The following is a 27,419-nucleotide window of genomic DNA, read 5'->3' as shown; positions in this document are numbered from 1 at the left end:
ATTTTGTCACGCCCTGTAGCTTGAGAAAATGCGCGGTGACCTATCATTTTTATGACATTTTTCAACATATATCAATAGATACTACGTTTTGGCAAAGTATGAATAAATTCTATCATTTTTATTTTTAGACTCCCATACCACCTTAAGAGCGAAGCTTTGGGAGGACTTAATAAGTATTAATCCGATTGTGTTCAGTGTGTATCTAGACAATCTAACGTCATCCACATACACAGCAACACTTTTGTCATGTTATACGGAATATGATCTGGATAATGATAACAGTATTTATTTCTCAAAAACTTGTATTACACATGTTCAACGGATGTGCAGCGTTTTTTATAACAGTTAACTCAATCACTCTTATCAATATATGACATTTAAATAATTTAATCACTCTGATGTCTTGACCAATATGTAAATATTATTATTGTACAAAACTGTTTAATACATGCAAAATCTTCGATAAGAAGGAAATAAAGTTAATATATATATATATCAAGGAAATCATGATAGGAAATACAAGCCCGGGAATATCGTATCAATTGGGGACCATTGGGAGATATATACTCCGTATGCCGGCGCTGCTGGAATGTTGCTACATAGAAATGGAAAGTTCAAAATTGGGAATCTGAAATCATCTCTTTAGTCGTAAAGTTATGTTTTCAATAAACTCATCATAGATACCAAGACCAAATTTTATATATACGCCAGACGCGCGTTTCGTCTACAAAATACTCATCAGTGACACTCGAATCCAAAAAAAAAAAAAAAATAAAGTACGAAGTGGAAGAGCATTGAGATCCAAAATTCCTAAAAGTGTTGCCAAATACAGCTAAGGTAATCTATGCCTGACGTAGAAAAGCCTTAGTATTTCAAAAAATTCAAAATTTTGTAAACAGTTAATTTATAAATATAACAATATCAATGATAATTCATGTCAGCACAAAAAGTGCTGACTACTGGGCTTACAACCGACCTTCATTGTAAATTTCTAGATGTAAATCAATATATGAGGCCGACTTAACTGTATCTGTATAGTATCTTTTATCTCTAGTTCGATGGGATAGATTCGTTCAACATAGTCACCAAACTTTTTATTATTTAGTGAGAGATCATCATAGTCACCAAATTTTGTATTATTTAGTGAGAGAACATCATCTATATAGCGGAACTTCTTTCTTCCTAAGAAGTTCATGTATGGAGTCAGCATCATAATGACAAGGAAACAAGTCGATTACACCTTATCGCTAATCCCGGCTGACCCGGCCGCTTGAACTTTTGACGTGAACAACAATCACTTTTCTATTGTGGCGTCAGATATTTTGCTTTATGACGTCAAAATTTTATGGGAACCTGTGTGATATCCAGTAATGGCGGACAAATAGCGATAAGGTGTATTGGTTCCCATTGGAATTCCGACAGTCTGTTGAAAAACATGTCCTCCAAACGTAACAAATATGTTATCAATGTTGTAAAAGTTACCTTGTTTTGTTACCTCCACGACGAAATGGTTACATTGGTTACATGTGTCAAACATTGAAAAAAAATATTTCTCTGTGTTCAGTGCAGGGGAAGTAATTTGTTGCCACTAGATTTTACAATGAAATCGTACTGAAATCGCTGAAATAAATGAAATCTCATGATCACGCTGAAAAGGAATGAAATGAAAATCGATATTTTGGGATAGATATCTGTAACTTGTATCGAGACTTGTATAATACCATGTGATTTTGATAATGTGTAAGGTTCATTCTATTTTTGTTTGTTTGATTTGTTTCGTTTTTTAATTGTTTTTTATTTAAATTGACACTCTAAAATGATTGTAATCAGGCATAAAATATCATAAATCGCCCAAAGTAACTTTTATATCTGAATAGGTACAAGAACTTGACGTTTAGTTTCGATCAGTTTTATTCAACGTTAAACTTATCAGTAAATCAGGGTGTCCCTTACTGTTCTCCATACATTATATTTTTCTACCGGTTAACATTGAGATGGCGAAACAGTCTAAAAGAGATTTATTTGAGGACTTAGAACTGTACAATGAGAAAGAAGATAATCCTGTTATTCCACTTGCAATGGGTGCTCCAGGCACAGACACAATCTCTGGTTGTAAGGAGATCTTACTGGAATCGACCAGGATAACACTGGTATGTAAAAATAACACGAGTTATCTCCCTGTTTATGTGTTTTAAATTCATTGAAGTGTTGATGTTTGAGGACAAGAAGCATTTTTGCATGAGTTTTTTTAAAGTTATTTTGTTTTGAGACGGTTAATGTGGATAAATACTGAATTAAAATCAATAGAAATTTGAATCATTTGTCAAAATGTTGTTTATAGTGCCTTTTTCCAAAATATAATAAAAAGTATGGGTCACCACACTTTTTTCAAGCTATATCAAAATTGACAGATTTTGTATCGATTATGCACAGGCACTGTCTCTCAAAAAAAAATCCTACATACTTTAATTTAACACTTTATATTAAGGTTTATAGGGAAAAAAATAATTCTGAGACAATTGCCCGCTGTGAGATGAGAGGGAAAAAAAGGGGGGGATAGGGGCACGGGTCCGTTAACATGTTAACAAAACAAAACCTCAATTTTGACAAAAACAGTTAACAACAAATTGAAATGCTTAAAACAGTTAACTCCAACTTCAGTTTACCCCCCCCCCCCCCCCCAAAAAAAAATCAACGCAAAAGCTACGAAAATGGGATATGCACACCTTCAATGTGTTCAGAACTACTGTACAAAGTGGCAGACATGCCAAGCCCTAAGGAACCTTTAATACACCTGATAAAGTTTCATATTGCACACAACTACCCTTTTTAATGCTGGACACATGGACAGACAATTTAACGGACGGAAATTGGCAGACAGAGTGATTGACACCTAGAAAAATCAATACGTCATGAAAAGCCTTACCATCCGAAGTCCAATTTTTCAGACATGAATTATTGAAAATGCTTCAGGAAAGAGTTACAGTCAGACAGAGTTATTACTATAGGGCGCAACCATTATGGTGGGGGCCCTGATAAATTATGGTTACATATCGGTGTAATCATACGATTCGTAGCTTATAAGCTTTTATAAAAGGCACTGGCTACGGTTACATGGAAATGTAACAATAATAAGAATATTATTGTTACATTGGAGACTAATTGCCGGGATGCAAAGTTGGGTGAGGAACCGATTAATTACGAATGTAACAATAATTACTGAGGCTACGGTTACTTTACGTTATTGTTTCATGAAAAACAGCATTGTACGCTAGATTCATTAAACTTAAATCTTCTATAGTTGTTTTGCTTAATTCTTTATTATGTACTAAACAATACTTGTAATACTGATAAATAATAAATAGTATTATTCAACAATCAAATGGTGTATAACTTGAATAGTTTTACGTATTAATGGTTTTGATGTTCTTAAAGATACTACTCAAGATTAGGAGTGTCAAAGTCGAAACATATAGTCCAATGGTTTCACTTTTTAAAAGTATTGAACTGCACACCTACTCTTATTACTGTCATTATACTTTGAACCAATTTTGTTTAGGGTGAAAAACTTAAAAAATTGGGATGCGTTTTAAACCGGCGAAACTTAAACAAAATCAAGACATAAATTTCATACAGCTATACAACTTGACCCAAATTGATACATCTGTGGCAGTTGCGATTATTACAGCATTGTTATTTCCCTTGTTTAAAACTATAAATTTCATATTTCTTTATTTAATGATTTACAATAACATGAAGCTTATTCAGTACATATTTGTTAAATTGCATAGATTTTGGTATTTGAATTCATTGGTTAAAGATATTTATCATTTGTAAAGTTGAATATTTGCATCGTTGCAAAACCTTTGATTACCTTCTTCAGAAGACCTATATATTTTAGATAAGTGATTTGAAATTATTTTGTTGAATCCTCTGAGGACTGACCTTCAGTCCAACCAAGGAAAGCCAAGCTTTCCAACTACCGTTAAGGTTAGTGCATTAGCTACATGCCTCCATAACCAAGGTAATTAGAAATCAATGAATGCTCCATTTCTACATACATTTGGCTCTACATAATAAAAGTTGTACCTGTTTGATTAAATTATATATTGTTTTCACTGTTTTTGGTTTTCATTTACTTAGATATATTTTAGCGCATCACATTTGGCATCAGTCGCTTCCGTACAATTCAGTTCACAAACCAGATCAAGCTGTGGTCCGCATCTCCGAATCTTCAGCAGAATTGTTCCTGCTAAACATCAAAAGCAAAGTTTGCTAACTGTAACTTAAATACTAAGAACTTCTGTATGTACACGTAACCGTGGAGGACGTAATTTCGTTCATCAAAAATGTGTCGGACTTTAAAAACCACTTACTTGATTTGTAGAAATTGTCATTGTAAATAAAAAATTACAGTAAATAAATTGTATGTAAGAATTTAAATGTATGTATTGTAAATATAAAATGAATGTCTTCATTTTTTATTATTTATTATTAGTCCCATCGTACATTGCTGTTTTGCATGTAACAATAACGCTATGTAACCGTAGCCTCAATAATTATTGTTACATTCGTAATTAAACAGATCCTTACCCAACCATGCATTCCGGCATTTAGTCTCCAATGTAACAATAATATTTTTATTATTGTTACATTTCCATGTAACCGTAGCCAGTGCCTTTATAAAAAGGAATTGAAAAGGCTTACTGGTTTCTATAGCAAATCATTACCTATGTATAAATCACAAAGTACCATGTAAGGGGTCACAAGACGAAGAAGCTAACGCCTCTACCATTTCAGACGAAATCCCAAGAAATAATAGCTGATATATATAGAAAAAGCCTTTTGCCCATCTTTGAGGGAAGATCTTTACATTTCTGAAGTCTTAGACTAGCAAATATTGCATCAATTTGAGAACCAAGTCCTCATTTTTCTGCCTTTTCTACCAGGCCACACTGTTCAATTATTTTCGAATTGCAAATTCAAACAGTACAATTTTTTTTAACCACTCCATTCAAGTGCTCTGGGTCAATGTAAATTATCAAACTTTCTATATCATCTTTAATTTTTTATCTTGGGACTGACCAGGGTTTTAGCTTGGTGAGAAGTGGCCACTCTTGTTAACTTTCGGATAAATTATAAATAGGAGACAGAAATGAACTACATTGGTTAGAGGTACACATAGGGGAGGGTTGAGAATTAACAAAACACTTTTAACATCGGCACATTTGTTGTACCTGTCCCAAGTCTGGAACCTCTGCCATAGTCTTGTATTTTTTTTTCAATTTTCATTCCTTTATATGTTTCTGAGTTTATTGTGACGTTCATTTTATATGAACTAGTACACATTTTTGTCCAGGGAACGACCATTTAACTTCTACACTCTCCCAATTTCTTGACGTTAAATGATTGCTCTCTTGTTGTTTCTTTGACACATTTCCTATTTCCATTCTCAATTTTATCAAGGATTTACTATTCTCAAAGATCTCCATAGACATTTACGTATACATATTAATCCAAATAATTATGACGTCTTGAAAGGCTATATTTTTTTTCAAAATAAAAATAAAAATTTTGTTTATTTTCTTTGGTTACATCTTCTGACATCAGACTCGGACTTCTCTTGAACTGAATTTTAATGTGCGTATTGTTATGCGTTTACTTTTCTACATTGGTTAGAGGTATAGGGGAGGGTTGAGATCTCACAAACATGTTTAACCCCGCCGCATTTTTGCGCCTGTCCCAAGTCAGGAGCCTCTGGCCTTTGTTAGTCTTGTATTATTTTAATTTTAGTTTCTTGTGTACAATTTGGAAATTAGTATGGCATTCATTATCACTGGACTAGTATATATTTGTTTAGGGGCCAGCTGAAGGACGCCTCCGGGTGCGAGAATTTCTCGCTACATTGAAGACCTGTTGGTGACCCTCTGCTGTTGTTTTTTTTTTGGTCGGGTTGTTGTCTCTTTGACACATTCCCCATTTCCATTCTCAATTTTATTTCAAGACGTCATAATTATTTTGTTACATATATGCTGTTTATGTCAATCCTTTGAAGAAGCACCGTAAATAAAGAAATGGACAGTAAATTTAATGTGATTAGTGTGAATCTTAAAATTCTTTTACATTACAGTTAAGATCAGATAACAGACAGTGGGTTGAAAACAGTTAACACTTTAATTTTATCTCAAATTACAGTTAACAACACCTTGGAAATGTTTAACACTTTAATTTTATCTCAAATTACAGTTAACAACACCTTGAAAATGGTCAAAACAGGTTAACAGTGAAAGGTATCCCCCCCACCCCTTTCTGAGATTATGCATGATGGAAAATCCAATTATGTGTGATAAAAAAAAACTACACCATATAATTTTAACTTGTTGCACATGTAAATATGTGTCTGAGTGTTTCCAAATAAAGTATATTGATATTGTTATTGTTATTGTTAAGTAAAAATGTGAGAATAAAGCTCTTATGAAATGCTTTCAGATAAGAAAAGGAAAATAAACGTCGTCACCAGACTTGTTTTCTTAAGTACATATAAAAATAGGTAAATTCACAACACTTTTTATTATATAAAAGTACTTTATCTCCACTTCAATCTGAGTTATCTTATCTTATGTCGCAAAGTTTGAAAAAAAAACGAATCAACCAAAAATATTGCTTTTTTGTTGAAAATATACAGCTGTGAATATGATAAACACATAATTTTCTATATTAACATGAAAATTCTTACACGTGAAATACATACTACTCTCAAAATTTGCACATTTCATTAAAGATCTAGACCAATTATTATCTGCTAAGTACTGCAAAATCCTAGATACACCAGTCACCCTAATATGACGATCAGTAAGTAGGCCACGGTGTTATAAGAAAACCCACACCTGTGACAACTCAGTATTGACCTAAACTATGTAAGATATAATACACAATACAATACAATACAATATTTTTATTTTCCAAATTAAAGAGCCCATTAAGAGCATAACATTAATTACAACATAACATAATCATTACAGAGTGAATAAAGAAACATAAAATAATAATTCAAATGCATGAGGAAATAATCAGTGGTCAATAGATGTAGCATCAAACGAAAAAAATATTTCATTAATGTTTAGTATAACTGACATAAGTTTATAAAAACTTATAAAAGATGCACATTTTTTAAAGTTGCATTTTTGTGGACGTCGCATGCAATGTTTCCGTAGATTTTACTTATTTCAGTGGAAACAACATCTGTTTCTATATAACGTGGACGTGTTGTCGTGTGCATTCAAATATAATAGCTATGTTGAAAGACGTGCAAAATGAACAGTTATGAATATACGAATTGTTTAATTTCTAAGAAAAAACTGTATGATGCTTGCAAAGGTACTCGGTGACATTTTTTAATACTGTTATAGAAGGTTAGAAAAACACAAAAATAAATAGCAAATTTACCTTATTAAACAATGCTCAAGTTACTGAAAGCGTCTGTTGGCCAGCGTTGGGTGTAAAATTTCGCAACACAATTCGGTCGGAATGGAGACAACGATTCCTGATGGAGAATACAAGGTCTGCTTGGGCTCAGTAAATGCCTGTTTGTTACTTCATGGATTTGTTTTTGGTCATGGTATTGCATAGTCTGTTCCTCCCTTGGAACTTAACACATCGCTCTATCAAGGTCACAGTCGATAAACTTCGACAATAGAACACGAAAAGTTAATAAGAAGGCAAAATTTAAACGTCCAGTATGTTAAGAAAAATAAAATCGTTCAAAGAGGCTTGACTTACAATTCAAATATACATGACCGTTCAATAATTCCTAAACATTATAAGAAACTCGTTTGACTTTAACTCATTGCAATACCGATACTTGCTGCTGTTCATCATTTCAGGAGCAAGATCATATGTAAATCACATAGGGTGTTTTTCTGGATTTATCAGGATGTTTTTAATTTGTAGACAAATGAAGATGAGAAATACATATTCCAGTACGGTCCTATGAAAGGGGATCCAGATTTTTTGGACGAGTTAGCGAGGTTTCTATCATCAGAATACGGGAATGACGTAGACAGGTAATTGCATGTCCATAGTCTTATGTTGTCCAACGAAAAGCGATCAAAACTGTTTAAACCAATAAAAAAAGGCTGAAAATACCAAAAGAGAGAATCAAACTCCTAAGTCAAAGTGAGACCGACAAAATCATGGCAAAAAACAAAACACTACAGTCTCCAAAAACATAACGAATGGAAAACGAAACACTATGGTCTTTAAAAACACCACAAATGAAAAACAAAACACTAGACCTTCAAAAACATCACGAATGAAAAAAAACTACTGTCTTCAAAAACATCACGTATGAAAAACAAAACACTTTGTATACAAGTCTCTAAAAACATCACGTATGAAAAACAAAACACTACAGTCCTCAAAAACACCATGAATGAAATTCAAAACACTACAGTCTTCCAAAACACCACGAATGAAAAAACAAAACACTAGTCTCCAAAAACACCACGAATGATAAACGAAACACTATAGTCTTAACAAAAACCACGAATTGAAAAACAAAACACTACAGGCTTCAAAAACACCAAAAATGGAAAACAAAATACAATAACTTTTCCTAAACACAACGAATGAAAAACGAAACACTACAGTCTAATAAAACACAACATATAAAAAACAAAACACTTTGTATACAAGTCTCTAAAAACATCACGTTTGAAAAACAAAACACTACAGTCTCCAAAAATCCCACGAATGATAAAAGAAAAAATATAGTCTTAACAAAAACCATGAATTGAAAAACAAAACACTACAGGCTTCAAAAACACCAAAAATGAAAAACAAAATATAATTACTTTTCCTAAACACAACGAATGAAAAACGAAACACTACAGTCTCCAAAAACACAACAAATAAAAAACAAAACACTTTGTATACAAGTCTCTAAAAACATCACGTTTGAAAAACAAAACACTACAGTCTTTAAAAACACCACAAATGAAAATCAAAACACTACAATCTTCCAAAACACCACGAATGAAAAACAAAATACTACACCAAAAACACCACGAATGATAAACGGACAATTATAGTCTTAACAAAAACCATGAATTGAAAAACAAAACACTACAGGCTTCAAAAACACTAAAAATGAAAAACAATATACAATAACTTTTCCTAAACACCACGAATGAAAAACAAAATGCAACAACACCACGACTGAAAAACAAAACAGTAGTCTTCAAAAACACCACGATTGAAAAAAAAACTGTCTTTAAAAACATCATGTATAAAAATACAAAACACTTTGTATACAAGTCTCTAAAACATCATGTATGAAAAACAAAACACTACAGTCTGAAAAAATACCACAAATGAAAAACAAAACACTACAGTCTTCCAAATCACCACGAATGAAAAACAAAATACTAGTCTTCAAAAGCACCAAGAATGAAAAAACAAAACACTAGTCTTTCAAAAACACCACGATTAAAAAAAGTCTACTGTCTTCAAAAACATCACGTATGAAAAACAAAACACTTTGTATACAAGTCTCTAAAAACATCATGTATGAAAAACAAAACACTGTAGTCTTCAAAAACACCACGAATGAAAAACAAAACACCACAGTCTTTCAAAACACCACGAATGAAAAAGAAAACACTACAGCAGTCTTAAAAACATGAATGAAAAACGAAAACAATACAGTCTTCAAAAACACCACGAATGAAAAACAAAACACTGCAGTCTTCAAAACACCTCGAATAAAATACGAAACACTATAGTCTTCAAAAACACCACAAATCAAAATGAAACACTTTAGTCTTCAAAAACACCACGAATAAATAAAAAAAACCAAATAGTTTTGAAATCACCACGTATGAAAATCAAAACACTACAGTCTTCAAAAACACCACGAATGAAAAACAAAACACTATAGGCTTCAAAAACACCAAAAATGAAAAACAAAATACAAATAACTTTTCCTAAACACAACGAATAAAAAACGAAATACTACAGTCTAAAAAAACACAACAAATAAAAAACAAAACACTTTGTATACAAGTCTCTAAAAACATCACGTTTGAAAAACAAAACACTACAGTCTCCAAAAACACCACGAATGATAAAAGGAAAACTATAGTCTTAACAAAAACCATGAATTGAAAAACAAAACACTACAGGCTTCAAAAACACCAAAAATGAAAAACAAAATATAATTCCTTTTCCTAAACACAACGAATGAAAAACGAAATACTACAGTCTAAAAAAACACAACAAATAAAAAACAAAACACTTTGTATACAAGTCTCTAAAAACATCACGTTTGAAAAACAAAACACTACAGTCTCCAAAAACACCACGAATGATAAAAGGAAAACTATAGTCTTAACAAAAACCATGAATTGAAAAACAAAACACTACAGGCTTCAAAAACACCAAAAATGAAAAACAAAATATAATTACTTTTTCTAAACACAACGAATGAAAAACGAAACACTACAGTCTCCAAAAACACAACAAATAAAAAACAAAACACTTTGTATACAAGTCTCTAAAAACATCACGTTTGAAAAACAAAACACTACAGTCTTTAAAAACACCACAAATGAAAATCAAAACACTACAGTCTTCAAAAACATCACGAATGAAAAACAAAACATAACAGTCTTAAAAAACACCACTAATAAAAATCAAAACACTACAGTCTTCAAAAACACCACGTATAAAAAACAAAACACTACAGTCTTCAAAAACATCCCGAATGAAAAACAAAACACAACAGTCTTCCAAAACACCACGAATGAAAAAGAAAACACTACAGCAGTCTTAAAAACACGAATGAAAAACGAAAACAATACAGTCTTCAAAAACACCACGAATGAAAAAAAACCCACTGCAGTCTTCAAAAACACCTCGAATAAAATACGAAACACTATAGTCTTCGAAAACACCACGAATCAAAATGAAACACTTTAGTCTTCAAAAACACCACAAATAAAAATCAAAACACTACAGTCTTCAAAAACACCACGTATGAAAAACAAAACACTACAGTCTTCAAAAACATCACGAATGAAAAACAAAACACAACAGTCTTTAAAAACACCACGAATAAAAATCAAAACACTAGTCTTCAAAAACACCACGAATCAAAATGAAACAATTTAGTCTTCAAAAACACCACGAATAAATAAAAAAACCAATAGTTTTCAAATCACCACGTATGAAAAACAAAACACTACAGTCTTCAAAAACATCACGAATGAAAAACAAAACATAACAGTCTCTAAAAACATCATGTATGAAAAACAAAACACTTAGTCTTCAAAAACACCACGAATGAAAAAAAAACCTATACAGTCTTCAAAAACACCACGAATGAAAAACAATACACTACAGTCTTCCAAAACACCACGAATGAAAAAGAAAACACTACAGCAGTCTTAAAAACACGAATGAAAAACGAAAACAATACAGTCTTCAAAAACACCACGAATGAAAAAAAAAACACTGCAGTCTTCAAAAACACCTCGAATAAAATACGAAACACTATAGTCTTCGAAAACACCACGAATCAAAATGAAACACTTTAGTCTTCAAAAACACCACAAATAAAAATCAAAACACTACAGTCTTCAAAAACACCACGTATGAAAAACAAAACACTACAGTCTTCAAAAACATCACGAATGAAAAACAAAACACAACAGTCTTTAAAAACACCACGAATAAAAATCAAAACACTAGTCTTCAAAAACACCACGAATCAAAATGAAACAATTTAGTCTTCAAAAACACCACGAATAAATAAAAAAAACAATAGTTTTCAAATCACCACGTATGAAAAACAAAACACTACAGTCTTCAAAAACATCACGAATGAAAAACAAAACATAACAGTCTTAAAAAACACCACTAATAAAAATCAAAACACTACAGTCTTCAAAAACACCACGTATGAAAAACAAAACACTACAGTCTTCAAAAACATCCCGAATGAAAAACAAAACACAACAGTCTTTAAAAACACCACGAATAAAAATCAAAACACTACAGTCTTCAAAAACGCCACGAATATAAAACGAAATACGATGTTTCTATTATTTGAATACACATATGAAGTAAACAAGCAGGTGTTAACTCAAGAATAAAATAATGAAACATTGCGCGAAATTATTTTATAGTTAAACTAACGGATTGGCTGGCATATAGCAATATTGTCACTCCCATCTGTCGATAAACTTATCATATCTACCAGAACTAAAAAGAAAGAGTTGCATTTGAATCAGAGCAATATATAATTATTCAGCCATTTACAGTCAGAACAGTCGTAACATCCGATGCCTAACCGACCTCTCTGCACGTTATAACATTTGCAACAACTACTAGTAATTTTAAAAGGGGTCAGTAGGTGGCATGTTGCAAGGGAAAATATGTATCCTTACATGTTCCAGTGGCAGTTTAAATTTTTAACCGTCTATCATGTGGACCCACTTTGCAGAAGTACTTTGTGATTAAAGTTTTTTTAAGAATTTTTTTTTCTATTAGAACTTTATTTAATTCCAGCGACAATTTGATGGCCACTGCTGGTGCCACACAAGGCCTCCACCTGACAGCGAGTGTAATGTTTGATAGGAGTACTCCAGTATTCGTTGAAGACCCAACATATTTTATAGCCATAAAAATACTAAGGGAAGATCTAGGAATGAATATCATACCAGGTAAATATACTAGTATTAAAAAACTATGCCAGTAGATTTCGATAAGCTTGTTTTCCATTAAGAGAGCGTTAGGTATGGAAGTTTGATCACCAATTTTGTTTTTATACGGCCGCAAACAATTTTTTGTGGTCGAATATTGGTATCACGTTGTCGTCGTCTGTGTCGTTCGAAGACATTTGGTTTTCGGACAATAACTTTAGTTCAAGTGAATGGATCTCTTTGAAATTTAAAGACAAGGTTTGAAACCACAAAAGGAAGGTTGGGATTGATTTTTTTGGGTTATGGTCCCAACAGTTTAGGAGTTAGGGGCCTTAAAGGAGTCAAAATAAGCATTTTTCTAGTTTCCAGACAATAACTTGTGTGTTAGTGTATGGATCTTTCTGAAGTTGTACCACAAGGTTTTACATCACAAAGGGAAGGCTGGGATTGAGTTTGGGGATAATTGGCCCACAGGTTCACGAATAATGGGGCAAAAAGGGGCAAAAAACAAGCAATTTTCTAGTTTACAGACAATAAATTGTGATTATATGTTGGATCTCTCTAACATTGTTATGCAAGGTATCACAACTAAAAGGGACGCCTGGGATTGAGTTTTTGGTCCCAAACGTTCAGGAGTAAGGGGGCAAAAAAGGGACCACAAACAAGCATTTTTCTATCTAGTTTCAAGACAATTCGGGAGCTACCATTTGATTTTTATGGGGGGGGGGGGGGGGGGGGGGGGGGGGGGGGCTAGGATGAAATTTCAAAAAAATAGGCAGGACAGGAGTTTTGAGTAAAAAAAAAAGGCAGGATGAGACACTTGCAAAAAAAAAAAGTCAGGATGACAATTTATGTAAAAAAAGTCAGGATAAACTAAAAAAAAAAGCAGGACCGAATAGAGTGAAAAATAAAAAGGCAGGACAGAGATTACAACTAAAAAAAAATGCAGGACAAAATTTTTCATCCTAGCCCCCCCATAAAAATCAAATGGTAGCTCCCTTACTTGAGGTGAAGTGTATGGATCTCTCTGAAAAATAGTACAGCAAGGTACCATACCACAAAGGGAAAGCTGGGATTGAGTTTGTGGGTAATTACTGAAAGGGCGGTTAAAAAGAATGTTGGGTTTTTTTTTTTTTTATAATATTTATAATATTTTTTCTTATAAAATTTCCATTGATTTATTGTCGAGCCTGCAACTTTTGTTGCAGAAAACTAGACAAAGGGATAGTGATCCGGCGGCGGCAGTGTTAGCTAATTTCTTAAAAGCTTTATATTTTAGAAGGTGGAAGACCTGGAATCTGGATGCTTCATACTTTGTATATAGATGCCTCATGTTACGAAGTTTTCGTCAGTCACATGTCCAATGTCCTTGATCTCATTTCCATGGTTCAGGGACCACTTGAAAAAAAAGTTCAGATTTTTTGTAATGTTGAAATCTCTCTTACTATAAGTAATAGGATAACTATATTTGGTATGTGCATACCTTGCAAGGTCCTCATGCCCATCAGACAGTTTTCAGTTGACCTTGACATCATTTCATGGATCAGTGAACAAGGTTAATTTTTGGATGTCAAGTCCATATCTCAGATACTATGTCGCAATAATTCTAGTATATTCGGTGTATGGAAGGACTGTAAGGTGTACATGTCCAACTGGCAGGTGTCATCTGACCTTGACCTCATTTTCATGGTTCATTGGTCAAAGTTAAGTTTTTGTGTTTTGGTCTGTTTTTCTCATACTTTATGCAATATGTCTACTATATTTGTTGTATGGAATGATTATAAGGTGTAAATGTCTAGCAGGCAGATGTCATCTCACCTTGACCTCATTTTCATGGTTCAGTGGTCAAAGTTAAGTTTTTTGATTTTTGGTCTTTTTATCTAATACTATATGCCATAGGTCAACTATATTTGTTGTATGGAAATATTTTATGATCTATTTGTCAGTCGCGCAGGTTTTATTTGACCTTGCCCTCATTTTCACAGTTCATTGCTCAGTGTTGAGTTTTTGTGTTTTGGTCTATTTTTCTTAAATTATAAGCAATAGGTAGACCTCATTTTTATGGTTCATTGGTCAATGTTTAGTTTTCTTGGTTAATATTAAGTTTATGTGACAGTTGACAACTGTTGTAATAATGCTTTATATTTAGGAGCATCAACATAGTATCAATGATTAGTAAAGAAGGCGAGACATTTCAGTGTGTGCACTCTTGTAATTCTTATTAGTATATTAAAGCAAAAAATGCTGATATGACAGGAGATACACACCAAATTTGATGTGTAAATTGTTATATAAAATACTGTGCAATAGCAGGAAATTTTCAATTGCATAGTATTGCGCTATAGCACAGTAATGCGTATTAGCAAGAAATCTTCAATTGCACAGTATTGCGCAATAGCAAGAAATCTTAAAAAAAAAATGAATACAAATATTTCTACTCATATCAAATTTTAAAGATTTTTTACCACATTTATTTTGTGTCAGAAACCTATATTATGTCAAAAATTTGATCCAAATCCAAATTAAACCAGTATCATGCTTGAATGTGTGTCCAAACTTGCACCAACTGTTCAAGTCCGACCTCTGTGGTCGTATCAGGCTGCGGTCAGCGAAGCATTTTATTTTATGAGTTATAATTATTGAAAATCATAATGTAACATAAAAAAATACCAGCCTGTTTTCAAATTAAAGTACTTTCTATCCTTGATATAAACATTTTCATTTTCAGTGCCTACTGACGGGGATGGTATTATTCCTGAAGCATTGGAAACAGCTATAAAAGAAAAAGTTATAGCTGGTTCTGAGACGAAAACACCTTTTAAAGGAATGGTGTATCTGATGACCACTTTCTCAAACCCTCGAGGGATTTCAACGTCTCCAGGTACGTATTTAACGGATTTTAACATAAAAACAACGTCTCCTGGTACGTATTTAGCGGATTCTAACATAAACACAACGTCTCAATGTACGTATTTAGCGGATTCTAACATAAACACAACGTCTCCAGGTACGTATTTAGCGGATTTTAACATAAAAACAACGTCTCCAGGTACGTATTTAGCAGATTTTAACATAAAAACAACGTCTCCTGGTACGTATTTAGCGGATTTTAACATAAAAACAACGTCTCCAGGTACGTTTTTAGCAGATTTTAACATAAAAACAACGTCTCCAGGTACGTATTTAACGGATTTTAACATAAAAACAACGTCTCCAGGTACGTATTTAACGGATTTTAACATAAAAACAACGTCTCCAGGTACGTATTTAGCGAATTTTAACATAAAAACAACGTCTCAATGTACGTATTTAGCGGATTTTAACATAAAAACAACGTCTCCAGGTACGTTTTTAGCGGATTTTAACATAAAAACGTTTCCAGATACGTATTTAGCGGATTTTAACATAAAAACAACGTCTACAGGTACGTACTTAGCGGATTTTAACATAAAAATTATTAAGAAAAAAAAAACAATAAAAAAAAACTACTGAAAAGATTTTGTAATTTACTTCAAATTGTAGACTACCTATAAACAACTTCTGATATATACCTGTTATAATTTATAATACAGTCCAGACTAGAAGACACCCAAGCAAACGAGGGCATGTGAGTTAGATCAGTATGTTGTTGATGTCTGTTGTCTGCTCTATGGTCGGGTTGTTGTCGCTTTGACACATTCCCCATTTCCTTTCTCAATTTTAACCTTAAAAACTCGTACTGTCAAGTGTTGGGCATAGTTGTAATGTCTATACATTCGAGGGGGATGTCACGCCTTTTGGAATACAGGGGTTACCAAAGTGGAGAAGTCGGGCTGAGAGATATAGGGATAAAGAAAGTTGAGTGTTGGATTGTGGGTGGGGGAGGTAACAAATTGGGATCTGGAAAAAAGAAGGGAAATAATAAGAATTACTATTTATGATATTTTTCAGAAAGATGTCGTAGACTAGTACACCTTGCCAGAAAATATGATATGTTATTGTTCACAGAAGATGTGTATAATTTATTGTCCTACACAGGAACATGTCCACCACCACGACTCATGTTCTACGATGACAAGTAAGCGAAAAGTCTGCCTGTAAACACATCAATTTTGTCTGTAAACACATATATTTGGGTTCCATGAGCAGTCTCTTAAAACCTGATGAATTACATTTAAAACTTGAATTGATCTTTTGTTTAATAAGTGCTACGTTAGTTGTAAATGATGTTTAAATCTGAAATAGAAATTGAATAAAGTTTTCAAACATAATATTCAGTGGTCTGAAAAGGACAACGATTTAATCATAGTGTTTCCCTCATCAATGCTGATTCAGACTTTTGAATTCCATAAGTATAATTTTCTTTTTAGGAATGATGACGATTTCAAAGGTAATGTATTATCAAACGGGACTTTCTCTAAAATCCTAGCACCAGGCATAAGACTAGGATGGATAGAAGCTCCAGAGAGAATTCTAGAGCTTGTTGCTAAATGGTAAGTTATACTCTAAGATTGTAAGTGGATTAATAATTACCGCAAGTTAATTCTCTATAGTTGTTTAGTTTTGGTCAGTATTCAACTCGCTGAATGCAGTTATCTAAATATTGTACTATAACTGGTAACTGGTACACAATGAGAAATTTGAAAACCGTATACGACAAAAAAAAACTACTTCTAACTTAGCCATAACAAGTTTTTATGACGATATTCCTCTTAGCGCATCCTTTGATGTGAACATTTTAAAACTTGTCCGGCTACAATTTTAACAGTTCCGTGTGAAAAGAATGATTCTCAAAAAAACGTAAAATTTTATATTGTTAAAGATGCCGGGCATTTCACACCTTACAATATATTTTAATATCGTAAATAAGAGCTTGAAAAAATGAATAGAAAAGCTTGCAGAGATTTCTAATGTGTTTTACTTATAAGACCAATTGTCCAGATCAGCAACGGGTCAGGCTTTCATTTTCATGTGTAGTTTGGAATCCGGGTCTGTTCGCGCCCAATCACGTTCGCACCCTTCCACATTCGCCCCCATTCACTTTCGCACCCCACATGTTCGCACCCGAATTGTGCGAAAAGTTCGTTCGCACCCCACACGTTCGCACCCAATTTTACCGATTTTTTGGAGGTGTATTGGTATAAATATATTTGCCATTGTTTCTAAATAATTCGAGATACTGACAAGTTTTTTTGTGTCATGACAAGTTTATATGAAAAAAGTCCTTGTTTTTAAGTCGGATTATGTTATTCTGACAACAACTATTTCATTTATGTGTTGAATAATTCTTAATCGTGTTTTGGTTAGTGTATTGAAATAATTTGTTTTTCACTGTTTCTAGTCAATTAAGTGCGAATCTGACAACATGTTGAACAAATGGTATGCATGGTAAGTGTATTGCTATAATTAATATTTATTTTATTAGTATTTACATCAAAGCAATTTAAAACAATAATCATGATTTATAAACAACAGTAAACAATAACACCAAATTAGGCTGTTTATAAATACCAATTAGCAATAATCATATATAATCAACATTTAATAATCAATCATCAGATTTATAAAAAAAAAATCTATTCAATAAATTCTCAAATTTTATTCAAATAGAATACAATCATTTGTTATATGATCTTATATTCATATGAATAATTTCTAACCATGCTAACAATTTAACTTAAATTTTATTAAAAATTGGGCGCGAACATGTAGGGTGCGAACGGACGCGGGGGGCGAAAATGTGAGGTGCGAACGTGTAGGGTGCGAAGCGAAACTATATTGGGCGCGAACGGACCTGATACCTGTAGTTTGTTGTTGTTTGTCTTTGTTTTCTTCGGAGTCAGGTGTTCTTGATGTATGTGCTGTTTTATTCGGGAGTCTGTTGACGAATGGTGTGGTGTAATGCTTTTTATCTTACCTCCTATACATTTCTACGAATGTGATTGGTTAAAAGCGCCCTCGTGGAGACCGTGTATATTTGATATTAGGTTAGTAGGGAGGCGGGGCTTATCTCATACACGGTTAGTAGTGGAGTTACGTCCCTTTATATTCCATATAAGGTAGTAGGGAGGCGGGGTTTATTTCATTCACTGTTAGTAGTGGTGTTACGTCCCTTTATAAAAACAAAACGGTACTGAGAAAAAATCGTAAAGGTTTCAACAGACGAAGAAATTGATGATTAAGATTGAAATAAATTCATATAACACATTTAACCCTCACAAGTTGTTATTGTTGGTATCTGTTTTTGTAGGATCAATGGAAGTAGTTTCTTAATGCTAACAGTATTGAGGACTTGCTCATTTTGATAGGTCTACATTTCACACGTTAAGATAGTCGGTAAGATAAATTCGTTACATAGTGTGCTAGTGACCTAATACGGTATATATGGGGTCAGTAAATTCCATATGGGGAGCACACTATGTAACTAATATTCTTCGGAGTCAGGTGTTCGTGTGGTATGTTATCTTTCGCATCAGTCGAGTGTTGATGGTTGGTGTTGTGTTTGGTGTTGAACATATGTGTTGTCTGATGTGTTTGGTGAAAGTCAAGTGTTGTCTGATGTGTTTGGTAATGGTCAACTGTTGGTAGTTTGTGTTGCCTGATGTGTTAGGTGAGAGTCAGGTGTTTGTGGTTGGTTATCATTTTTTATGTAGTTTGTTTTGGTAAAGTAATATTTGTAAACAAAGACAACAGTGAAAGAATTTGAAACACTTGGTTCCGCGAAAACCTTACGAATGGGTTGTCTTAAGAAAATAATAGTATCGTCGGATGATTCTTTTTTCTTTCGTTTCAAAAATAAATATATTTATGAAGAAAGTTAGCGCTTGATTTTGCTTACAGTAACACATCATGGAGTGGAGGATGTTTTAACCACTACGCTTCAAGACTGATGACAACAGCGCTGAAACAAGGGATGCTCACTAAACATCTACATAAAATCAGGAGTATATATGCGGTAATAATACTATTAATTACATAAAATCAGGAGTATATATGCGGTAATAATACTATTAATTACATAAAATCCGGAGTATATATGCGGTAATAATACTATTAATTACATAAAATCCGGAGTATATATGCGGTAATAATACTATTAATTACATAAAATCAGGAGTATATATGCGGTAAAAACACTATTAATTCATAAAATCAGGAGTATACATGCGGTAAAAACACTATTAATTACATAAAATCAGGAGAATATATGCGGTAAAAACACTATTAATTACATAAAATAAGGAGAATATATGCGGTAAAAACACTATTAATTACATAAAATCAGGAGTATATATGCGGTAAAAACACTATTTATTCATAAAATCAAGAGTATATATACGGTAAAAACACTTAATTATACAAAATCAGGAGTATATATGTAGGACTCTAAAGTGCGATGGGGACGCTAAAGTGCGATGGACACGCTAAAGTGCGATGGTATACGCTAAAGTGCGATGGTATACGCTAAAGTGCGATGGTCGCGAAAGTAAAGACGTTAGAAATGTAGTTGGATTATGACGTTAACAGTCGTTTATACAAACTAAAAATGAACACGCCGGAAAATAACTACAGACATTTGATTAACAACTTTTAAACCAAATGTCAATGATTTAATTAATTTAATTAATTTAAACAATACCGTGCTATGTCGGGTAAAGCAAAGGTGTTTTATTTTGGTGGCTTGAAGAAGAACTTATATCCTGCTGTCGACCTTTTTACTATAGTCTCTGTCGATACAAGTAGTATTTGCATAGATATCCTCTATCCTGCTTTTATTGGAAGCGAACGGATGCATTTAAATCATTGTTTTTGTTGCAGTTTATTGTGCGGTCTCCGTTAAAATGTTGTCGCTCTTATTGAAAAGCAACGTCGGCAAAATAAAGTGACATGTTTTCATGCGTAAATTATAAATTGTTGGCTAAAACATTAGCATGCACATTGCAGGATAATATAACATGAATGTGTAGTCGCTACAAAAAAAGGCGTAAATTAAGCTCGGCAAACATCGCCTTTCTCTATCATTTAAATTAAACAAATAAATGTTACACATTCCGATAATAATTACATTTTGTATCTTTAATTATAAGGACGATTGTAAGAGGAGGTGTTCCAATAAGTGATAGACTACGTGTGAACGGCAAGCTACACCAATTATCACAATATTTGTAAATACGCCAAAATTGTAAAAAAAATCATTGACTTGTACAAGACATATAGTATTCTGTGCCACCTATATTACTTTTCAGCAATTATTACGTGGTCGGTCTTTTAGAATCATTCACTTAAGACTACGGTTAAATTATAATGCCTTTCACATATGTTATACCTTATAATACTAGATTATACAAAAGGACTATATTTACATTAAGTGTTCTTTAACGTTTTTTATAAAGGCATAGAACCTTACCCTATTGGTCCGTCGCACTTTAGCGTGATATACAATCGTACTTTAGCGAAAAAACAACCATTGCACTTTAGCGTGAGACACCATCGTACTTTAGCGTAGACCATCGCACTTTAGCGTGACCATCGCACTTTAGAGTACCATCGCACTTTAGAGTCCTACATATATGTTTGGATATATGCGGTAAAAACACTATTAATAACATAAAATAAGGAGTATATATGCGGTAAAAACACTATTAATTACATAAAATCAGGCGTATATATGCGGTAAAACGTACACTTAAAAAACTCTATTAGTTATGCAAAATATCTACATAAAATAAGGAGTATATATGCAGTTAAACACTAATGATTATACAAAATATCTACCTAATTAAGGATCATATATGCCGTTATAACACTTTTAATTATGCAGAACATTTACATAAAATAAGGAATATATATGTGCGATATGTATAACAACACTATCAGTTTTAAAGAAAAAACTAACTTGCATTTGATTAAGTGTTTTAAACATTAATTTATCCAATGAAAAAAAAACAACAAAAAAAAACCTGTATCATGAAATATCATTTTCTTGAAGACTGCTAATTCCGATATGACCAATATTAATTATGAAGTCACAACCATTTTTATTTAGGATCGTGCATGTAGAAAGGGAAAAACACCCTTATTTTAATTTCTTGTATATGCTGTGTTTTTTTTTTAATTCGACACACGTTATTTTTGTTCGTTTACTCTTTTGATTACTTTGAGATATATAATGCTAATTATGAAGTATAATTTCAGCGGAGAATGAATTTGTTGTACGATTTGTTATGTGAAGATTTCCCTGTAACTATTGTTTGCGAAAAACCAAAGGTAATAATGTATATGTTGTTAAAGGAAATTTGTTTATACTGAGTGATACGTTGTTGAACAGATAGCTATACCTTGGAGTGGATTTGGGGTGGTATTTAGAGAAAATATCTTCCCAAATGAAAAAAAACCAACAATAATACAAAACTAGAAAATGGGCGGCAATTCCCACGTTAGACTTTGAAATACAAGTATTTCATTATATCTTTTTGGGGGCCATGAATGTACAGTCCAGCTGTAGAATGAACTTAGGTTTGAGTTTTCTAGGTAATGCCAATACATACTTATCTTCCGTTCATTTTGTTCTTTTATCGATAAATATAATAAGATAGCATTTTGATGTCTTTTCTCTATTATTTGACTCTTTATTAAGGGTAGATTTAACATTTATTTTAACAGTTTCATTGCATTTTAGGGTGGATTTTTCTTGTGGGCAGAATTGCCATCGTCGTTGGATTCCAAATTACTTCTTCAGATTGGGATAGAGAAGCATGGCGTCAATTTTATCATAGGATCAAGGTAAATATTATCTGTTTAGTTTTAATATTTTTTTCACTTGTCGGATTTTATTTTATTGATATTGTAAGGAAGGTACAAGTTCTACCATCCAAATGGACCAAGTGGAACACCACCAGTTGAGCTATTGTGGACATATGGAGCACCAGCAGTTCAGCTTTTGTGTATGTATGGAGCACCTCCAGTTCAGCTATTGCGGATGTATGGAGAACCACCAGTGCCACTCTTGCGGACGCATGACGTACCATCAGTTCAGCTATTGTGAACATATGGAGCTCCACAAGTTCGGCTTTTGTGAACGTATGAAACACTACAAGTTCATCTATTGTGGACGTATGGAGCACCATCAGTTCAGCTATTGTGTACGTATAGAGCACAACCAATTCATCAATTGTGAACATATGGAGCATCACCGTTTCAACCATTGTAAAGTTATATGCATATGCACATTTATGGATCTACAATCTGTCGATACCTCTGTCTTGGCATTGTATAAGGTCATGTTTTTCTTTGACAGTTTATGATGTCTTCACACTAAATCCATTGGATGTTTGATGTTTACTAATTGATAATTTAGTCTTAGATGCATGTTTTTTTTATTTATTATTAGTAGTTAGTTGCTCTCAATTCAATTCAATTCTTTATTAACCAAATGTTTTACAACATATAGGTACATGTATAATCAATATATACTAAATATATATTACAAAAATATACGATCATGACAAAACAGACAGAAGTTTTAAATACACAAAAAAATAAATACATATAAATATAATTCCAAATAGCAAATATTTGTAACAAATGAATTACAAATCATTTTACTAAAAACAGTCATTTCTGAGCTTCAGTGCTCTAAATATATATTTTCCCAAGTTGCACAAGTCTTTTACATTAGTAGTGCTTAATAATTGTAACAGTTTATAAACAGATGGCTTACGCCAATAATATGGTTTAATCAAACATTCACGCAGATTAGAATATAATGGACATGATAAAATAAAATGCATTTCATCCTCAATATCATCAATACACAATGTACAGGTTCTAAGGTTTCTATTAACATTGGAATACCTTCCCTTCTCTATAGCTAGATTATGTGATGACAATCTAAATTTAACAATACACTTTTTATAAATATCGGGTATGGGTTTACACAAATATGACTGCAAAGAAAAATTGGATATCATATATCTATACAAAAAAGATTTTGATGAACTTTCTAAAGTAGCATCAAACTCTTGTTTGACAATATCACAAAGTCTCTGTTTAATAACAATAATATGATCTTTACATAAAGAATTTTGTGAGTACCACAAATCATTTAAACCAAGATGGAACAATTCCTTTCGTATATTACAAACCCAGTTATTTTTGTCATTTGGATTCTTTAAACACATATCATATAAATAATTGTAACAACCATGTAATATACAATTGTTATTATTCAATACTTTTATCCAATATTTAAATATACGTAATTTCCTGGTTACTAACATTGGAAATCTTCCAAGTTCACAATAGACCATGACATTCGGTGTTTTAACATTCAAAATTCTTTTACAAAAATCAATATGTATCTTTTCTACGTCTTGCGCTTTATGAAAACCCCATATTTCAGAACCATAACATAGAATACTACTCACATATGTATCAAATAATGACAATAACGTGGCATAATTAAATGAAAATTGTCTAATATTACTAAATAAACAAAACATAGCTTTTCTACCTTGTTCTGCAACTTTTTTTTGTGCAACAGCAAATTTTCCATTAAAATTAAGAACAATACCTAGATAAGTAAATTTGTTAACAATATCTATTTGTACATCATCATAAAACCATTTATCTTCATCCTTTACTACGCCACCATTTCTAAAAATTACAATTTTGGTTTTATCAATATTTACAGTTAATTTCCATTTCTTGGTATAAATATACAATGCATTTAACATCTCTTGCAAACCATCTTTGGTTTCCGAAAAAATGACCATGTCATCTGCATACATTAATAAAAACAAACTTAATTCTTTCAACTCTACAGCTTTACAATTATTGTTTATAAACTCCATCTCACAATCATTAACATACAAAGCAAACAAAATGGGCGATAATACCTCCCCTTGCATTAAACCAACATTATTTTTGAAAAAATCTGTATAAAACCCATTTATTGTAACACATGATTTGACATTTAAATACATAGACTTAATAACAGACAGTAATTTTCCTTGTATACCAATTTTAGACAATTTAAACCATAAATTCATTCGATCAATAGTGTCAAAAGCTTTTGTATAGTCAACAAAACAGCAATACAGTTTCTTTTTTTCTGACAATGTTTTTGAAATAATACTTTGCAGAGCAAAGATTGCATCAACAGTGGAAAGTCCGTTTCTAAATCCAAATTGAGCATCAGTTATTGTATCATACGTGTTTGCCCATTTAATTAGTCTATTGTTTATAATGTGTGTAAAAAGTTTGGCTAAGCAACTGACTAGGCTTATGCCTCGAAAGTTATTCGGTTATTTGAACTAGCTGTTTAGTAACCGCTGAGCAAGTACTCTCAGATCTGTACTTGGTGTCTTTTTGGTGTTGTGATGTTCAAGTACCCACCCATGTTCACTATAGATTTGTTTATGATAGATGTATTTCTATTTGTATCCATCTGATCAGTTAGCCTTTTTCAAGTTCGTTCTTATGTTGTACTGTTACACCACTATCCTAGGTTAGGGAGAGGGTTGGTATCCCACTAAGATGGTTAATCCCGACACATTCTGTATGTATGTGCCTGTCTCAAGTCAGGAGCCTGAAATTCAGTGGTTGTCGTTTGTTGACGTGTTACATATTTTTTTTCGTTCAATTTTTTTTGTTCATAGATTATGCCGTTAGTTTTCTCGTTTGAATTGTCTTGCATTTGTTATTTTGGGGCCTTTTATAGCTGACTATGCGGTATTGACTTTGCTCATTGTTGAAGGCCGTACGGTGACCTAATTGTTAATTTCTGTGTCATTTGGTCTCTTGTGGAGAGTAGTCTCATTTGTAATCACACCGCGTCTTCTTTTTATAAGTACATTTTAGGACATTATATTAATATCGGATTTAAACTAAAAAACTGGACGGTTTTCAAAATGGACAGGAATTATCATTGATACTCGATCATTATGTTGATTGTACTAGTAACTTTTTCTTGAAGTAAAATGTGTGTTTGTTTTATGTTTTAGCACATCACCAACGGAAAGCTATAAAAACTGTATCAGATTGTCCATTAGTTTCTGTGATGATGAGAAATTAAAACGAGGCGTCCAGAAACTGAAAGACGCTGTGAGAGAATACCAATCAATATGGGGCCAAGACAAATAGGGGATAGTTTACTGAGACAATCATTCTGTTTTATTTTTGTCTGTTAGAGGAATATAAGGAGCTTACCGTGACATATCTTTACAGTAAATTAAAATACAATCACAAAAATATTTCATATGAATGATTTTGAATTTTATTGTTATATTTTTCACCAGTATTTTTCTTACTGAAATGCAATAAGAGTATAAAATATTGTAATGATTTTAACATTTATATACAGAATAAAGGATGATGCAAATCAAACAAAGTCATATTTGAAGAAAGACGAAAACCTTTTAAATTATAAAATGAAAGAGAGGACAACAACAATTTGCACTGATAATATAAGTAATATCAACTAAGAATGAATATTGCAAATGAGACTAAATCATGAAAATATTAAACAAATCTTCAAAGGTTCCTCCGAAACTTACGTACCAATTGCTAAGGTTGCTGTCAGGATAAACATGTAATGCTGTCTTCTGAAATAAAGAGCTGCGCCATGAGCGCATGATACGCCCGTCGCTTTTTCAACTAATAAAGTTCCATTACTCCTCAATGTTTTAACAGAAATTTTAAAAAAAATAAAAATAAAGGGAGGTAATTATAGATATAAAACTAGTCATCAAAATTTCATGAAATCTGCTCAAAGCACTTTTGAGTTATTTCCCGAAAACTGGAAAATCCCACCCTTTTTATGAATAAAATCGCATAACTCAGAAACGTAAAATTTAAAATTTATAAAATCGCAAAGGGAGCTTAAGTCAATAAATATAAACAATTCTAGAAAGTTTCATGAGAACAGCTCAAAGCATTTTTGACTTATTGTCCGAAAACTGGAAAAATCCCACCTTTTTATGAATAAAATGTCATAACTCGGAAACGTAAAATCTAAAATTTATAAAAATCGAAAGGGAGCTTGGGTCAATAAATATAAATTATTCTACAAAGTTTCATGAGAACAGCTCAAAGCATTTTTGAATTATTGTACGCGAAAACTGGCAAATCACAATTTTTTAATGAATAAAACCCCAAAACTTGGAAACCTCAAATCTAAAATTTATACAAATCGAAAGGGAGCTCATGTCAATAGATATTTCCAATCCACCAAAGTTTCATACAAACTGGATTAAGCGTTTTTGAGTTATTGTACGACATGTGGACGACGGACGGACGGACGGACAACGGTATACCATAATACGTCCCGTAAACGGGCGTATAAAAATTGAATTTAGTTATCAGTATGCAAAGGGTTGGGGGTGGCTTTCTCAAGACGCTATTTCTAAATTTTGAAGAAGCTTCTGTCGAATTTTTCAAATCTAAAAGTTTGACAAAGTTATTGATGTCTTAAAAACGCAAACCCTCTCTTAATTTACTAAAAGTAAAATCTCCATGAAAAAAAAAACGTTTAAAATACGGAAAAACGAAAACGTTTTTTTGTCTTCGGAATTTTTCATTAGACTTTTATTTTACGTCTTAATCACAAGAAATGTTTGGACATTACGAATGAGATAATAATAAAAATGACCATTTGAGGGTAAAAGCAAAAAAAACCTAAAATCATATCAATATACATGTCTATGAAAGATTGATAAAATAGACATACGGTAGTTATTA

The 27,419-nt window shown here is 32.5% G+C and overlaps 1 protein-coding gene across 2 annotated transcripts; it reads left to right on the top strand.

Moving 5' to 3' along the window:
- The first annotated feature begins 1,939 nt into the window (after window positions 1-1,939).
- On the top strand, window positions 1,940-26,070 carry LOC139513878 (uncharacterized HTH-type transcriptional regulator YjiR-like). 2 transcript variants are annotated; one of them, XM_071302810.1, is made up of 10 exons: window positions 1,940-2,150; window positions 7,951-8,063; window positions 12,568-12,722; window positions 15,430-15,582; window positions 16,632-16,758; window positions 17,051-17,173; window positions 19,521-19,635; window positions 21,876-21,947; window positions 22,360-22,463; window positions 25,685-26,070. In XM_071302810.1, exons 1-10 carry the CDS (start codon window positions 1,995-1,997, stop codon window positions 25,821-25,823), a joined length of 1,257 nt encoding a protein of 418 aa, XP_071158911.1. In that variant the 5' UTR covers window positions 1,940-1,994; the 3' UTR covers window positions 25,824-26,070. The 2 variants fall into 2 exon arrangements, with proteins under 2 accessions (XP_071158911.1, XP_071158912.1); XM_071302811.1 differs by lacking the exon at window positions 1,940-2,150 and adding an exon at window positions 7,513-7,560.
- Window positions 26,071-27,419: the final 1,349 nt, after the last annotated feature.

This window comes from Mytilus edulis, chromosome 2 (assembly GCF_963676685.1).
Source record: "Mytilus edulis chromosome 2, xbMytEdul2.2, whole genome shotgun sequence".
NCBI classification, from domain to species: Eukaryota; Metazoa; Mollusca; class Bivalvia; order Mytilida; family Mytilidae; genus Mytilus; species Mytilus edulis.
Note: the sequence above shows the minus strand (reverse complement) of the source record. Positions and strands in the feature narration are given on the sequence as shown.